The sequence below is a fragment of the Kogia breviceps genome, chromosome X (assembly GCF_026419965.1).
Source record: "Kogia breviceps isolate mKogBre1 chromosome X, mKogBre1 haplotype 1, whole genome shotgun sequence".
NCBI lineage: Eukaryota > Metazoa > Chordata > Mammalia > Artiodactyla > Physeteridae > Kogia > Kogia breviceps.
In genome coordinates, this window is record NC_081330.1 from 4,786,822 (window position 1) to 4,804,642 (window position 17,821).

Consider the following 17,821-nt stretch of genomic DNA (forward strand, 5'->3'; position numbering starts at 1 on the left):
CCACTGATGTCACAAGTACCGCAGAACCACAGAAGGGCATGTGCTTCTGGGGTGCATTTGGCTAGCCTTCCGCGCCCTGCTGGGCTCTAGGCTCTGAGATGTTTCCCCTATTTGGTAGCTACGAGAGCGATGCAGGCCAGAACCAAACAGGTAAAGTGCCTGCAATTCCGATTAAGGTCCTGATCTGGCAGCTGGCTTCGTGCTGCAGAGAGGCTGGAGAATAATGATTCCCTCGGTAGGAAGAGGCTAGCGGCAGCTGCAAGCATCCACGGGGGCATATTCTTTCTTCAGGAGGGTTCCCAGCTGGTCTGCATGCGGCAGCTCACCAGCAAGTGCTAGCAGGCTTCCTGGGTCTCCCCCTTCCCTCCGCAAAGTCTGGTATAAATCAAAGAGCCAACAAAATTGAGGTCACTGGCAAAAGAGTTTGAAATTTTGAATGATTTTTATTAAACACCATTAGTCTACACTGCACAGTTAATGAAACAGCAAAGCTCCAATCTCTTAGAAGAACGATGATTGATCATGGATCGGAACAGCAGTCCCGTGTCCCCTAAACCCATTGTGAGCCTGATGAAGGAGTTATTACCATCTCAGGTCAGAAGCAGAAAGGGGCGAGAACTGCAGCCTGGCCTGGAAGGGCTTCCCTACCCGCTACCCACCCCCGTCCCCACCCGCCTCGGCCCGCCCCACAATGCAATTTGCTTTGAGTTGATGGATTACAGAGGGAAACGTGATACTCTCGGGAAAGGGGGTTTTCTAGACTTGTGAGGAGGAGAACGGAAAGGGCATTCGTACTTTTTCTTTCCCCGAAAATCTCAGATGGTAGGATGAATGTCTGAGGCCAGCCTATCCGATCAGCCTCCTGCCAGGGTCAATGCTGATCATCAATACACAGATGCCAGTTCTGTCGCTGGAGTTTGCAAACACTGAAGAGCGGATGAATCGGAGTTCCATTATGAGAATAAGGCTGTGCAAGTGGGAATGAGGAAAACAACGACAACGACAACGACAACCAAGAAGAATTTAGTCCGCCAGTCGCACAACAGAGCGAGCGACAACGGGCGCCATATTTGTTCCCCACAGAACTGAATTTGGGGGCACGGAATCGACCCACCCATTCAACGTCGTGTAGCTCTCGTGTCTCGCCACACATTTTCTCCATGGGGAGAGTGATGCCTCTCTATGCAAGCTGTCTCCCACCTGCCACTCACGTGAGCAGGTGAAACTTTATCATGTCTGTTGAGAAGTACGTGAGGGCTCCTCCCTCACAGCTAAATCAATTCTGCCTTCAGAGACGCTTTCCAACTTTCAACCTCTGGGATGTGACTTTGAAGAACACACAGTCCAAATTAGATAGCTTTGGGAAAGATACCGAGAGGACAAGTATCTTCCCACTGAAGACCCAATCCAATGCATCTAGCAAGGTGATGTCCAAAGGAAAACCCACCATCTGGAAACTCAACAAAACACATTTTAGCCAATGGTTTTGAATCAAGCAACTTGGTTATTGACTGGAGATTTGAATCGTTTGATGTCATTATGTGGAAAAAAGGCATCCCAACCTCAAGTCTTTGAAAAGTTATCAGCAGCTACTCTGCTTTTCCAATTCTGTCATCCAAATAGAAAACTACTAGTATTTTCCCAATGACATTATTAAGTCATTAACAGTCTACAGGCTGGCTAACAACATGCTCACGGCTAAATTCTACCCCGAGGACCACACTAGTATACTCTTTTCAAATTAATCCTACCTACCAAACTCAGACAGTAATATGACAAAACCACTAAAAAATCCAAGGTCAATTAAAATACAAAGCCAAGCCAACATCATAACACAAACTTGTCAAACTCTCTGTGGTTGGAGCTCGGGTGACAAGTGAAGACATAGTGGTGGCCCTACGGGGGTCCCGTTTGCAGGGCTGAGACCCTTCTGTGTACTTGCTCTCGCTCAGGTGGAGCTTCCTGTTTCTCTGCCCGTTACCCTAACTCCATGTGCTTACTGTGAGATGCGTCTCACCAAGCCTCCATCAAAGCCTCGAGGCAGGATCTCTCACCGCCACCCACGTGTCTTGTATCCCTCCCACAAACTGGTACACCGAAGAGATTTACTTGACAAAATCCCTCAATCCCTCAAATAGCTGCACACCTACGACACACATCACCATTTACAATGTGATGAACAGAGAGTGCCTAGAAAAACAGCAACAATCCTTAATTAGGAAACCGAAAGACGTCTCACCTCCAGGGAGAGGAAGGCAATTCATGCTCCATGTTTAATTGGTTTCTAAGCTGCTTCACAAGTGGGTCTGCTAAATCCTCAGGTGGTGCTCCTGAGCTCGCCTGTCAGATTTGATCATTGTACTGCTGAGTTGGCACCCACTTTACATTTACCACCAGAGGTGACCCGTCAGCCAGCAAGCAGGATGCTCTGCTGCTTCCCTGCTGTGTGTCATGTAGATATGACGACTCACCGAAACCAGAGCTACGAGTCTTTCCTTCATGAGGCAATATGCGAGTTTCCCCGGGGAAACCGCCCCTAGCATTCTAATGTCTACTTTCCAGAGGTTGAATTTCAAGAAGAATCTACTCCTAAATCCATGATGGTCTAGGATCGTGGTCTAGGTTGAACTCGCAAGGCAAGCCAGTGGGCTTCATCATATAGTCAAAGTTAGGCACTCTACCTGACAAGCCGTGGACAACAGAGACCTTGAGTCACTGCAGAGCCACCAGCTTCATTTGTATAGGTGACACCCACCCTTGGGTGTCCGGAGTCGTTCAGAGGATCATTTTCCTCATTTAAGAGGCTCAGAAAAGATTCTCTCGGGTTTCATTGGTCTGTGTGTGTGTGTGTGTGTGTGTGTGTGTGTGTGTGTGTGTGTGTTTGCGTGTGTGAGGGTTGATGCTGAGGCTGCCAACGTCCAGCTCAACCGCACTGGGGGCATGAAAAAGTGCTGGTTCAGCTGCTGGGACGCTCCCAGCTGTCAACTTTGCACAACGTGGCCTCAGCCATTGGAGGACAACTTCCACAGCCCTTATGATACAACAAAGGGCCTTCAACTCAAAGATGACCAGAGCGGAGCTCAAGTCTGGCTCTTTTGCAACTGGGGATACAGCTAACCTTGACAATGAGAGTGTGGAGTGATCCCTTGCTGTTCTTATCACAGACTTGCGTGACTTGCTTTCAAAATCATACAAGTTTGCATCTTTCATGTGTGTGTATATCTATTATTTATCTGGTCATAACTCAGTAGGAGAATCCAATAACTCAGCAGATGAAGGGCTATGTGGAATTAGATACCGGCAGGTAATTACAAGGAACTAACGTATGGATGGTTTTTACTATGTGTGGGGAATTCTCCTAGTGAGCAGGAACACCGAAGATGATATTTACATTGTGATGTTTAGGGACATAAAATGAACGCAGAGGATCATAAAGGGGTGAGGATAGTCGCAACTGATGCAGAAATATCTCCAAATCAAGGGAACTGTTCCCAATGTTCAGGGCTCTTTCAAAACCACCCTAGGGGGAAGCATTACCCCGAGACTCATTTTGTTGTTAAAAGATTAGCTACTACTTAGAGAGTCTGAAGTTTTCTTCGGGATTTTCATGGAAATGATTCAAGCTAATATAGACTTGAATAAAATCAGTGATTGTATTTCCGTCAAAAGCTAATGAGCCCCCCCCACCCCTAAAAAAAAAAGAAAGAAAAGAAAAAGGAAAAGAAAGGTAGAAGAAAACGGAAGGAAGTGAAAAAGAAACCCTGTAAAATAGAAAATGGGGATACTAGTTGGGGAAGTCCCGATTTTAAAGCCACTAGGGAGCAAACTGTATATGATTACTTCTAGGTAGTGATAACTTGACTTTCGTTTCCAGAGATTTGAGCAAAACACAATTAAAAAAAAAAAAAAAAAAGCCCTGCCAGTTGCGGACCCCGCCAACCAACTGCAAAAGAGGCAGAGGTGTGCATTCCCTGGACGGTTTCCAGACCCCCTCCCGTCTCTCGTCTCTCAAACTGGAGTGTAGCGTTTTGGCCACTAGGGCGCGCACTGCCTGAACTGCCCTCCGAAGGAGAGCTTCACGCAAAGACAATGCCGGGTGAGGATTTACGCTTCCAGGCATGGAGTTCACAACTATTTATGCCACAGCTGATGCCTTAAAGTTGTCGGCATCAATGTTGCCACTCCTCCCCGTCCTTGAAGTTTTTCAAATAGGGAACCAGGAAAGGGATACTAACTAAAAAGTCCTCCGGCTGCATTTCAGAGTGGCGTTGCCGTGCTCATTAATTATTTTCTTAATTTTGACTTTCTGAAGTTGCTACAACATCTAACCAGTGGGTTTCGACCATGAAAATTCTCATCTGAAAACGGAGTCTGTGGGAACCACGAAAGTTTAACAAAGGATTCTGAAATATGTTCTTGTCTGGACAGAAGAGCGCGGTTTGGGGAATGGCTATTGCTGAAAATTGGAAACTTTGCAGGTCCTCCGTGTCTGCGTTCATATATAGACACGCACACGCGCGCGCGCGCGCACACACACACACACACACACACACACACACACACACACACATATATATGTCTATATATGACATTCCGTTTCACTTCTCCGGAACCTGTTCTCACAATTGCTTTCCATTCTTTGTTGTGGGTAGTGTGGACTTAAAACAATACTGTAGGGACTGTGTCATTCCATCAAGCACAAAAGGATGGTGGGATCTGTGAAATGCATATAAAATACTGAAAAATGACTAAGTGATAAAAGATACACTGCTCAAGGTGTAGTGTCCACTTACAATGACTTCTGTTTTTCACAGATATCAAAAGAAGCATAAAAACAAACATAATCAAGAAAGAGAATTTTCCCACATGAGTGGAGTTCCACCAGTGCTGGAGAGGGGGGCGCACCCCCCACTACAACAAACGGGCGTCGATGCGGAGCCAGCACAGTCCCTGGCGGACGTAGCGGACGAGATTGGTCATGCTGCTGTGCTGAGTCAGGGGCCCCATCAACGTGTCCAGATCGCCAAAGAATTCTGAAAATCAGAGCAGACCTCGGTCAGGCCTTTGAACGACAGCAGGACCACAACCTCGCGAGCGTCGGTTGGACAAGTTATCCGTTGTTCCTTCATTCACTTATTTGACACAAATGCCCAGGGTACCTACTAGGCGACCCGAACTCCACGTGGATATCAAGCTCTACTGTTTTCATCTTTTGTTAGCGCCCCAAGCGCCACAGCATAAACCGAGTCTGTGTTACTGTGGTTAAGGAAACACAAATTCATTCAAATCTGGTAATTCATAGTAAGCTTTTTCAAATCACCATATATTTTCTCAGACGGCAGATTCATTACAATCCTGTGGAGGTTTGCGGGACACACACACACACACACACACACACACACACACACACACGTGTCACGGTGTGCGTATGTTACCTATAAAATAGATTTGTCTATATATTTATATATGTTTATAGAAACATATATTTATATATTGAAATATACACATAAAATTACGTATCTAAAATAAAATGGTTCTAAATATATTTTACATAAGATATGGAATTTATATTTTTATATATCATAAATTTATAGTTAGAAAGGGGTCTTTATACACAAAATGGTAGGGAGCCATGGTCTACCTGATACCAGGCTGTTTTGCATTCTATGCATTATGGAATCGAAAATATTCTCTTTTCCTTTTGTCTAAATGAACTGAGTATTGATGTTTCTTGGCTTGACGGAGATACAGCTGGTGAGCCTAGACAGCCATTAGCGCCATCGGCCTCTAAGGCCAGATGAATGTCTAGGAGGCATCCGATTTGGAAAGTCTTATTCCTTTAGGGAAGGAAACTGACCTGTAAGGATCTGTCGCATAGCACTTCCCCCTACCCCCGGCACACGGATGGTAAGACTGCCTGGCCGATTCCCCGGCAGCTGACTCGGGGAAGGAACAAGGGACGGCACCGAGGCCCTACTACTAAGCAGTGGGACCAGAGTCTTAGACTGTCTGCTTTGGGGCGGGGTGGGAGGTATGTGGGAAAAACTCTGTGATGTCTAGAAACCAGCTAGGCTTCCCCTTTGTGCGTCTGTGTGGCACTGCGTTGATCTCGGCGAGGAGGAAGCTCTTGGGCGTCCTCTTCCTCCAGCCACGAGGAAATCACTCCTGTGCTGGCTGGGGGTGAGGAATCTCGCTGGGGGGAGGGAGGAGGCGCTGGAGGCTACCTTCGAGGGGTTGGGGTCCTCTCCCGCCGTCTTGGAGAGCAATTTCCTTGCATGGGTTATGTGTGCCTGATTACCCAGCAGATGGTATTTCACTGAACAATGCACTGATTCTTCACGTTATGTATAACATCTGGGCTCCTTCTCCACGTATCAGCTTCATTTGATTACGTGATACTTTTTAACCTGTACTATGCAATAAAAGTAATTTCTGCTGATAAAGGAGTAAATTACTCTGGGCACTGAAAATACTTTCTTCCGTAATACGATATTAAGGGAGATGTTAAAGGACCCAGTTGTCGAGTGAACGTGAGCCGGATGTCCCCTGGATATACTGTACAAAGTCTGCGGTGGCATTCTTAATGGGGTACCCAGGTCACCATTTTAATAAGTGTTTCAAGTCAGCAGCTGAGAAGGTGAGGAACCGCGCTTCTAGAACCAAGGCCAGAGGGCAGAATCAGCCCTATCGGCCCATTTGAGCACCAGAATCTTCTGCAATGAGCCACCTGCAGGCAGACATGGGGCAGGGGTGGAGACCTTCCACTGGGACAGCCAACCTCCGCCATCTCCACTGCATGACTGGGTGGAAAACGGTGCAAGTACATGGTGGTCTCCAGTGGGAGGCAGAGTACCAGTCAAAAGGGAAGCGCGCCTCAGTTTCCCCACGTCTATGTAGACAAGACAGATGCGGGAAGAATCCCCCACTTTAAGCAGTTCAGAAATGACAAAGTGTGTGAAACTCAGGGCCGTGAACAGAAGATTCCAAACTAGGTCCTCTCCCCGGCCCCTGGTACAGCCCTAGGACCACAGCAGCGGCATGCAGTATCTTACTGCTGGTAGAGTGACAGTCGTTTTGATTCAGTATCAGTCAGGGAACTGAACGGCTCCCTGACACACTGTGCTAAGGCCAAGATGAGCACCATCTCAGGCAAACATCAGCCCAGCCGCTACATTTTGCTCCTGGAAAGTTCTGTGGTTAACTTAGAAGGAATTACTTTAACAGATTTTGAAAATGGATGCAATTACGAAGGAAATCCATAAATATTGAACAGCTCTCCAGTTACCAATACAAAATAAGACAGAGAAGAGTGGAGGCCGACAAGCTAGGCAAGACTTAAGATGCTTATGCCTTCATGAGCAATTCTAGAACCCTTGGATTGGCCTGGTTGTCTGGGTTAGTTGTCTTTGGATTTCCAGAAGCCTAGGGAAGTGGACAAGTTACGAACTGCCCATTACTCAGGTAACTGAGGACGGGAGCTCACTGAAGGTTTCCAAGGACCCACTGTTAATCTTGCCCTCTAGATGGGCACTGCATCCTACAGGATAAAAGTTCACACTCTGAAACCAGACATTGCTCGATTCAACTTCTGCTTCCAGTATGACGAGCTGTGATATCATGGGTGCATTTCTGCATCTCACTGAGCCTCGGTTTCTACAGCTAGGAAATGGGGCTAAATGACACAACAAATGATAAAACAAATAGTACAGCGCCTGGCGTAGAGAAATTACTGCATGAGCACACAGAACCAACACATGCAAACAGCCCTAGGAGTCAGTGCAAGTTTAGAGCTGGGTCAAGGGGTCGGAGTTCCAAATTATGGAATATGCTTGGATAGCCACAGAATCTTTCAGTTATATAGATATATCATCATATGGAGTAAGGAAAGAGAAAGAAATGTGTGTAGGATTTCTACCTTGCACCTGATAGTTTATGCTAGATGATTTGCACGTCTTATTTTATTCCACCCGTGTCTACCGTCCTTCTGGGTAGTTTGATCATCAACCTATTATATCCATTATAGAGTTGGAAGCTAGGGAGTAGCGCACAGATTCCAGTAACTTGCCTGAGGTCACCCAGCCAGTGCCTGACAGGATTCAAGCTTAAATGATCAGCCTTCAAAATCTGCGCCCCTCCTAGTTCCGTGGGACAGTTTCCCCACCCGCTTAGCGATGCCGCAATGGAGATGCAGCCAGGAGGAGGGGCCAGTTACCCACGGGAACGTCCCTCTGCGTCTAGGTAGCCCGCAGCCCCAGCCTCATTCCAAGAAGGTCCTGTCACTGTCTGGGACCCAAGCCCACTCCATGCCCACTTATACCATACCATGTCCCAGCAGGAGCCACCGGCCCATGCGAGATGCTAATTCTTGCCTGTACCTAGCCAGATGTTTCTACTGCCCTAAACCACAGGTCACCTCTTTGCAGTCTTCTTCAGAAAGACCCACATCTGTCCTCACTTAGGCTAGAGTGGGTCTGTTGCTGACTGCTGGGCCAGAATCACCGAAGTCAACTGAACGGCCAGGGCAAAAGTATGGTTTCTTTGAACTTCCCGTCTTCATGAGGATAGGAGGCTTTGGGGTGAACCCGTGGTCACCGACGGCAGCTAGGGTCACAGATGGCAGGGATCAGGGCTCCGATCCTTCATCCCAGGTGTCAGTGGGTGAAGAACGCTAGCTGAGCCCGGGCCCTGGCTTCTGACTGGGAGCCACATCGTCATGTACTCGCTGGAGCTGACGATTGTAACAAAGGTAAAAGGCCTTGGTTCAATCTCACCTCTCCAAAAAAAAAAAAAAGCCAAGTGTCTTAATCCCGATTAGTTTGCAAATCATTCCTTTCTCCTTTGCTCTGTTTCTCTGTATTGATCCTTACCGTTGAGTGCAAATGTGAAACAGACGTTTGCCAACACACCATAGTTCAGATTACTTTAAACTTTATACAGGAGAACTCAACCCTAGGCCTTTTTCACTCTCTCGGCAAAAAGTGGTCACCACGTCAGCCCTGAGCTAACCCCCTCTTCCCTCACGTAGCCCTGGAAATCAGACAGAAAGAGGAGGCCAGCATGGACAACTCAAGCCGTTGAAAGCAAGCTGACCCCACTATGGCCCGCGAGCCACGGGTCGAGCAGAGCAGCCTACCTTTATTCTCTCTCGTCAGTTTGTCCGCCATGTCCCAGTGCTCGTAGCCCCGTAACACGTTGCTGGTGATGTTGACGTGGCTGGCGGCCATGTGGTGGATACGCTGGGGGATGGTGACCGGGCCGTTGTTACAGTTCCCCCCCATTGCGTTGATGGGAGAGACGTTGTTGAGGGACACCGGGGATGGAGTGTTCCTGGGGGATGGGAAGAGACAGGCTTTGTTAGGCTGCTCGGGAAGAGTGACAGAGGCGCTCCAGGCCTCCCTCATCACACTGGGCCCTCATGAGGACGTGGTTGGCCACAGAGAGCTCTAGCATGGTGAACATAGATGAAGCTTGCTCTTGCATCCCACCGACTCCTCGCAGAGGACATCCTACAGCTTTTGCCAGCACACTCGCTTTCTCCAGAGGCCCCAGGGTAGAGAGAACTTATTATCACCCTGTTCCTGCCTCCTCAGACCTGTTCTAACTTTAAACACTGAAGTCTGACTGCCTTCGGCAACCACCGATGACTCCATGCACATCGCTACTTTGTTTTTAAAATACCACACAGAGAGCTGGGTGAAGCTTTCTCTGGCGTTAATTCTACCCACACATGTAGCTCTTAACTTTGAATACATCTAACAAGTCTTCTGATGTTCCAGAGAACGCAGCAGCTCAGAGCTATGATGATTTCTCTACCTGCTGCCAGAATGGATATTGGCACTTGGAAAAGACTCGATGTGCAATGCTGGTCTCTTATCAAAGTGCTTTGTGGAAACCATGGTGACGGTTTGCTCCAAATACAGTCGCCACAATAAGCAGAGTGCAACCCCGAAAAGCCCCCCAAGAAGCAGTACTAAGGAAGCTGGAAAAAGTAAGATTATGAGTATCTCTTTCGGATTCTTTAAGACGCGTGGCTGACGGTTCACCTGCACACTGGGTGCGTGCAGAGAAGTTTGGGGAGTTCCTACTTTGGGCAGCACCAATGTTCGGAGGTGGATTTTTGTTTAATTCTTTAATCTCAGCAACAGGAAGTCTCCGGCTGGCCGCACACCGCATGGAGGCTCAGGGACCGTCCCCAAGGCTGGGTGCCTGACTGTGCCTCCCTGTCCTCGCTCAGCCAGCCTTCGCACGGCTGCCCAGGCCAGTGCACGGCTTTATTATGATGGACCGTTTGGGCGAGTGAGAGGAACGGGGGGGGGGGCTGCGTCGGGGACTCCTCCTTCCTCCCAACGTCAGGAGCCCTTCTCTCACCTTCTCCACTACCTTTCCAGGGCGGCTGTATTTCTCAGAGCCAATCCCTGCTCCTAGAACAGATGCACACCCCGACAGGCTGCATATGCAGACGATTTGGGGGAACGGCAGACAGAGTGCATCTTCTGGTATGTTCTGGTATGAGGGGGAAAGAGGGACCCTCTGCGCAAGCGCCCTGCGCTTGTGTGATGTAAGAGGGTGTGAAGGTTTTCCTGCTCTGTTTATAATTTCTGAGACGTTTGATACTTCTTGATGGAAAGATTTACTTTCAAGGCGGGGTGTGGTCAGGGGAATGGTTAAACTCAGGGACCTGGGCACAGAAGTGTGAGCAAAGAAAAGCAGTGAGTGCTGGACTTTTTGGTCATGGCAGGTTTTTGCAAATGCTATTTTCTAGTCTTTTCCCCCCCGAGTGGTGGTCATTAACCCGTAAATGTCAGTTTACGGCCAGAAAGGAAAACGGCCTCATTTGTAATCTCTAGAGAAGATTGCAAAGGTGTCAGCGTCACAAATACTGAGAGGGGGGCCGTGTGGTGCTGGGAAAGTTCTGGAGTCCCAGGGACCGGGACTCTAGCCTGGCCCTGCTTTCCGGACAATTGCCGTGTGCTCCCGAGCCCCCTCCCCTCGCTGGACCTTCCCCGGACTGCAAGAAAAGGCTGGATTCCGTGATTTCCAATCATGTCCAGAAGTCATAACGGGAAACAAATCACCTCTGCTTATCTCCTACATCCTGAGAAGGCCTTTCCAGTTTATAACGTTGAAGAGCTACTGACGGGCTTTCTTTCCCTTCCACTCGGGGCTTCTTTGTTTTGCTTTGTTTTGTTTTGCGGTACGCGGGCCTCTCCCTGTCGTGGCCTCTCCCGTTGCGGAGCGCAGGCTCCGGACGCGCAGGCCCGGCGGCCACGGCTCACGGGCCCGGCCGCTCCGCGGCACGTGGGATCTTCCCGGACTCTCAACCACTGCGCCACCCGGGAAGCCCATCGGCGCTCTCTTTTAAATAATCAGCGGCGGAGGCGAGGAGAGCGAGGGCATGCGTTCGGTTTTGGTCACGACTGACCTGACCCGAGGCTCTGTGAGCTGACCTTGCGCGGAGCACGGCTTGCATACCCTGCACACAGCATCAGATGCGTGAAATCCACAAATCAAAACCTGCCTAAGACGCTGTGCCTCTGGCTAAAAGAGGGCTGTTGCCGCGCTCATCTTGGTGTGCCTCCAACTCCAGCTTGGCCCTCCCCACAGCTTGGGCTTCGTCGTTCAGTTCTCCCTCTGTGGATCTGCTTCAGATCTGGTGCTTTTCTTCACACATCCATGGCGCGTGGCCACGAGCGTGTACACCGAGCACAGGCTTCCGACCACATGACTAGTCATGTCCTCACTGGAGGTGGTGGCGGTCCCTGCGTGTGGAGTGCACTTCCCCCAGGGATCTGCGTGGCTCGCTCTCCTATCATCCTTCCCCAATGTCCCTAATTCAGGATCTCCCTCCCCCATGCCAAGCAGCCCTTTCTATCCCTCCTCCTTGTTTTGCCTTCCTCTATGACATTTATTATCTATCGTATGCACTCTCTTTGTACCGTCTTTCTCTTCCAAAAGAATGTGACCTTGAGGAGGGCAGGGATCCTTGTCTATTTCATCCAGCGTCATTCCCAGCATCTAGAACAGTGCCTGGTGCGCATATACTATGTACTTACTTAATACCAGTTAGATAAATGAGTGGATTACCTTCCAGCCATCCCTCTGTTACTATGTAGTATCCACTACATATGAGGTGCTCTGGGGAGGGAAGAACAATGTATAGCAGCACATGGAGAGGGTGTACGTTTGTAAAGTGCCTGGCAGGGTGTCTCATACACAGTAGGCATGCAATAAATACCTGGTGAATAAAAGAATGACCCCTTATTGAAACGAGCAAATAGTCTAATGCAGAGGAAAATATCCACTAAATTCTGGCAATCTAGGCTAAGTGCCAAAAGTGACGTGTAGACCAAGAGCTGTGGGAGTTCTAGGGGCGAGATCACTTACGTTTTCCAACTCAAAAAGGTAAAAATGACAACAAAACATGGCAGTGGCAGTAGCCACTATTTGTTAAAAGTTGCTGTGCGCCAAGCACGGCGCTCTGGGCTTCACAACGCTGCGGGTGAGTTTCTGCCACCACTGTTCCACAGATGGCAAAAGGGCTCAGAGAAATTCCGCTCCGTTTTCACGGTCACATAGCAAATCGGTCGAAGGGCCAGGATTTGAAAGCAGGTGTGTTTTCCTCCAAAGTCCACTCTCTCCTTCCATCCCATCAAGTTACCGCCAAGTCCTACACTCCCTCTACCAAAGGATTCACCTGACCTGGGCGTCCATCTCGACCCTCACCCTTGAGTCCACATTGGCTTGTCTCTACCACTCTCCCCGAGCTCATGCCATGCTCACACAGGCACAGCCCTCCCTCATCTTGGGGGGCAGCTTGCTTGATGGGGACGTTCCCTCCAGTGACCACCAAACTCCTCACAGTGTTCACAGATGGCAAAAGGGGTCCCAAACGTGGAGATATCTCTTCTCTTCCAACCCTTTCAACATGGTACCCACGGCCACCCGTCTACCGAAAGAGTTCCTCTAAAGGCCTCGGATGGCCTCGTTCTTTCCTCCTTCCGTAGTCTTCCCAGCCTTCTTTCTTTTTACTCTCTCTGGGTGACATCTGAGACCGCTGCCCCGCCCTTTTAGACTCTCCATGACACGGTTTCCATGACTCTCTGTGGAGGTCAGAAAAGCTGGTCCACCACCTGTTTCTGCCTGGCCTGTGAGCTACAAATGGTGTGAAAAGATGGACATTTGCCGTCAATTGAACCCCAGTGAGGCGAAATGTTATTTTTTCAAAATTCCGTCCCTCTCCTGAACAGACTTGCATTATAAAACTTGTACTTAACTGCTATTATATTCTGAATTTCATCAGTGAGATTTTTGTGGAAACTTGTTTTCTCTTACAGTCTCTTTACAGGACACCCTCGGTTTTGCCTCTGGGCCGGCAAAGCCCCAAACATGTACTATCTGGCCCTTTGCAGAAAAGGTTTGCCGACCCCTGCTCTATATCAAGCGGATTTTTCTTCTCCTTTTTCCAACTGCTTCTTCATGGTCAGGGTCCGAGAAGCTTGCTTCTGGAAGGCATCGTGAGAGGTCCGGTGCGGGGCCAGCTGTCATCATTCGCCGGGGGAAGGAGGCTATAGCGTTGCTGGCAGACAAGGAAGCCCCCCGTGACCACCCACGGAGGCCCGTGCTCTCTTTCTCTTGGGTGTCTGCAGAACTTTGTTCATCCCTGTCACCTCCCTCCGCTGGACTGCGTGCTTCTCGAGTGCAGGGAGCCCTTGGAGTTCCGCTGCGTCCCAGGTCTCTTGTAGGGAAATGTACCCAAAGTGTTTGCTGAGTGAATGGGCTGTAACCCCTGGGCGACCGTTTTGAGTTGCCTCATTCAAAAGCTCTCTGGACTACCAAAGGGAGTGTGCTTTCTTCAGACAGAAGCTGCTTTAAAAATCATTTCGGGAGGCTTTTAATGTGACTTCACAAGCTTAGAACGTGTTTGAGTTCTTTCGCTGCAGAATTAAAAAAAAATTTTTTTCCAATGATCCTTTAATGGCTGCTTACCTGAATGTGCCCTTGCTTTACTCCGTGCTCAGAGAAAATAGCTTTCTCTGGGCCTTTCAATAGTTATTTTTATTTTCTGAGCTTCCAGCGTTCTTTCACTTTTGTCCGTCAGTATAAGAGTGAGACCTAATTCAACGGCTTGAACGGTACTTCCTTTCAATACAGTAATTGAGTTAACGCGTAGTTTTTAATGGATCTGTTCCCTCACTCTGAATGTTTTTGTGATCTTAGAGTTCACGATCCCACGGCTTCGGGAGCATGCTTTAAACTATAAAGTGGCAAAGGAGACTATTTCACTGTTCAAGAAAGTGTTCTGATCAGAGACATAAGAATTTTTTTTTTTTTTTTTTTTTTTGCGGTATGCGGGCCTCTCACCGTTGTGGCCTCTCCCGTTGCGGAGCACAGGCTCCGGACGCGCAGGCCCAGCGGCCACGGCTCACGGGCCCAGCCGCTCCGCGGCACGTGGGATCCTCCCGGACCAGGGCACGAACCCGTGTCTCCTGCATCGGCAGGCGGATTCTCAACCACTGCGCCACCAGGGAAGCCCAAGAATTTTGAAATGATGAAAAATGGGGGAAAAGCCCCAGCTCTTTGTGAAGGTGTACATCCACTGCCGCGAAGTGGGCTTGGGGCGGTGAGGGAGGTGTTGGAATCACAGGAGAAAAGGATGCTCAAGCAGTTAAGTGTGGGCATGTAGCCAGTTCAGGGCTGAGACAGAACTAGGATTCCAAGTCGCCCTCTGAAAAGGAACCTGTCTTCAGATGAGCCTCCGATGTCACTGGGTCCGGCCCTTTCATTGTAGAGGGGAAAGGGCTCTCTTAGTTTACCCTGGGAGCTCAGGGCAGCTTGTGGCCCACGTCAGCTGCTTTCCCAGCTCCTGCCCTACCGCCGGAGGGCTGAGCTGCCCCGAGCAGATAGGGCTCTAAGGACGGCCGCAGAGTGGGTGAGTTCACTGAGCCTCAGACCAGCAGTAGAGTAGCTGCTTTTACATTTTAGGTCAGGGTATTTTAGTATTAATATAAAAATCATCATGAAGGCTCCGATAATTGGCTGACGGAGTGCCTTCACATTTTCAGCACTATTATGCCTCTGGTTTTATTAAAGCACTTACCATATATCAATGAATATTTCATTGGTCTTTCATTACTGAGTGAATCATTGAAAAATCACTGCAGTGGAGGTAACTTTACCCTGCCTCCCCGAAATGGCATGGCGCTTGCCATCTCATTAACTGATATTTTTATGGCCGTCATTTGGCTTAAAGATCAAACAGTGAAAGAAATTTGGAATCACATCATGTTAAACTTTTCTGTCCTGCTCTCAGCTGAAACCTGACTAGAATTCTGCGTGCACCAGAATTACTGTAGATTCAGAACTGACCTTTCCACCTGGGGTCGTCAATACCAAATATTTGGGGGTCTATTCAATCGCTGATTTTCATGAAAAAGTAATGTTCGGAAGATACTTACTTTCCATTGCCTACCCATGGAGATGGTATCTGAGCGACTTTTGAAGCATTTTGCTAAAAGAGAGAAAGAGAGAGGGAAATGAGGACATCTATCTTGTGTTTTATTAATTCAGAAACAGATGGAAGTGCGATTTCGAGTACATTAATATTGATTGCAGCATTTCGGGATGCCTCCTGTTTCCTTACCAGAGCTGGAATGTATGTGCACGTCAGCACACCACGACGCGCACTCGATGAAAATAGCTGGTTGGGATAATTAGTGGGCTCCAATCAGGACCATGAAAGTCACTTGATGAAAGATCTTATACACTAAAAGGCCCAGTGAAATCAGACTCAGTTCTCCAAGAAGTGGTTTAATTATCCTCATCTGAAATTTATTCTGCAAAACAAGCTCTTCAGAGTACAGACAAGCTTTTCACCTTTAGCTCCAGTTACAAACTTTTTCCCTGGGATGCAAGGTAGGATGCCATTTCTGAAATCCCAGGAACTCGCCAGGACCAAGCAGCATTTGTGCGTGTGCGTGTCAATCACCTTGACTTGCTACTGTCACGTGCATATCCTCATGGCTGATGGTTTTCCTTGTTTAGCGGCGCACCTGGCCCGGGGCTGCATTGCAGTGGAGCACTAAACAATCTTTTCCCTCTGACGGGCTGGTTTAAAGAATGGGCCTCCTCGAGAAGGGAACCCCCCTACAGTGCTGGTGGGAATGTAAATTGGTGCAGCCACTATGGAAGACAGTATGGAGGTTCCTCAAAAAACTACAAATAGAACTGCCATACGACCCAGCAATCCCACTCCTGGGTGTATATTCGGAGAAAACCATACTTTGAAAAGATACATGCACCCCAATGTTCATCACAACACTATTTACAACATCGAAGATATGGAAGCAACCTGTGTCCATAAACAGACGAGTAGATAAAGAAGATGTGGTATATATGTACAATGGAATATTATTCAGCCATAAAAAAGAATGAAAGAATGCCATTTGCAGCAACAAGGATGGACCTAGAGATGATCATACTAAGTGAAGTAAGTCAGAAAGAGAAAGACAAACACCAAATGATATCACTTATGTGTGCAATCTAAAATATGACACAAATGAACTTATCTATGAAACAGAAACAGACTCACAGACATAGAGAACAGACTTGTGGTTGCCAAGGGGGAGGGGGTGTGGGGGAGGGGTGGGTTGGGAGTCTGGGGTCAGCAGATGCAAACTAGTACGTATAGGATGGATAAACAACAAGGTCCTACTGTAGAGCACAGGGAACTCTATTCAGTATGCTGGGATAAACCACAATGGAAAAGAATATGAAAAAGAATGTATATATGTATATAACCCAGTTGCTTTGCCGTACAGCAGAAATTAACACAACATCGTAATAAATCAACTATACTTCAATCAAATAAATTTTTTAAAAAAGAATGGGTCTCCTCCGTTTTAGTGGCGATATACTTGTGGAGCACAGGAAAGCCTGACACTCAGCACCGCCCCACGTGGACAGTGTGATCTGCTCGTTATAATGGCCTCACCAGGTGGGAGCCTCCAGTTTTGAACCTCAAAGCAGCTCAACGCACTGCCAGAGGAGTGAGTTACTTAACGCCTGTTTGGTATCTTGCAATGCCCTGAAAGCTACACAGGACAGGCCGCAGAGGACAGATGCTGGGGCTGGCGCTGGGGCTCAAAGCGCGAGCACAGGATCAGCATCAGCATTGCTAACAAGTTCCCAGGCAATGCTGATGCTGTCCCAGACCTACAGCATCAAGACGCCTTTCCAGAGCCCAGGTTGACACTGTAGACGTACGGTCGTGGGCAGCTGCTCCATTTGACCACGTTCACCTCCACAAGCACTGGCTTTATTATGGCCACGCCCCGTGACAGCTGGGGAACCTGCTCCCTTTCCCGAGCTCGTGCCCTCACACAGCTGTGCACCCTCTGTCCCCGGGTTCTGATGTTTGAGGTAAGGTCGGGACTTGATTCATTTCAAACAACTGCCTTGGTGCAACTGAGCCAAATGGTCTGATGAACTTGGCAAAAAAATACTACTACTAAATAAACCCATAACATTGTCCTTTTCCTTTCAAGACCTGCCCAACAGGAGACTTGAGCCCCCTCAACTCTAAAACGTGACCAGTGTTATGGGGGTAGAAGCCACAGAAGCTCCAAGGACCCTCAAGCCAGTGACACCCGGCACAGTGGCCGGGCCTAGCTCCAGGCTTGCAGTTTTCATTCGGGCTCATTCCCACATTTCGGCATTGCATCTCATGGTTGAAATATCTTGTTTTGCTTGCAGATTAAAACCTTCAGCTCCCTAGACGATGCATTTGTTTATTTATTGTTTCTTTATTTTGGCAGCCAAAGCA

The 17,821-nt window shown here is 48.4% G+C and overlaps 1 protein-coding gene across 5 annotated transcripts in view; it reads right to left on the minus strand.

The window, feature by feature from the left end:
* Nucleotides 1-423: 423 nt before the first annotated feature.
* Nucleotides 424-17,821, minus strand: part of AFF2 (ALF transcription elongation factor 2) — a 491,933-nt gene continuing 474,535 nt past the window's right edge. For all 5 annotated transcript variants that reach the window (XM_067023268.1, XM_059050316.2, XM_067023267.1 and 2 more), the window contains 3 exons: nt 15,456-15,508; nt 9,134-9,327; nt 424-5,033 (listed from right to left, as the gene is read on the minus strand). In XM_067023268.1, the coding sequence (XP_066879369.1) occupies nt 4,912-5,033; nt 9,134-9,327; nt 15,456-15,508 (369 nt within the window). In that variant the 3' untranslated portion in view covers nt 424-4,911. The remainder of the gene's footprint in view (nt 5,034-9,133; nt 9,328-15,455; nt 15,509-17,821) is intronic.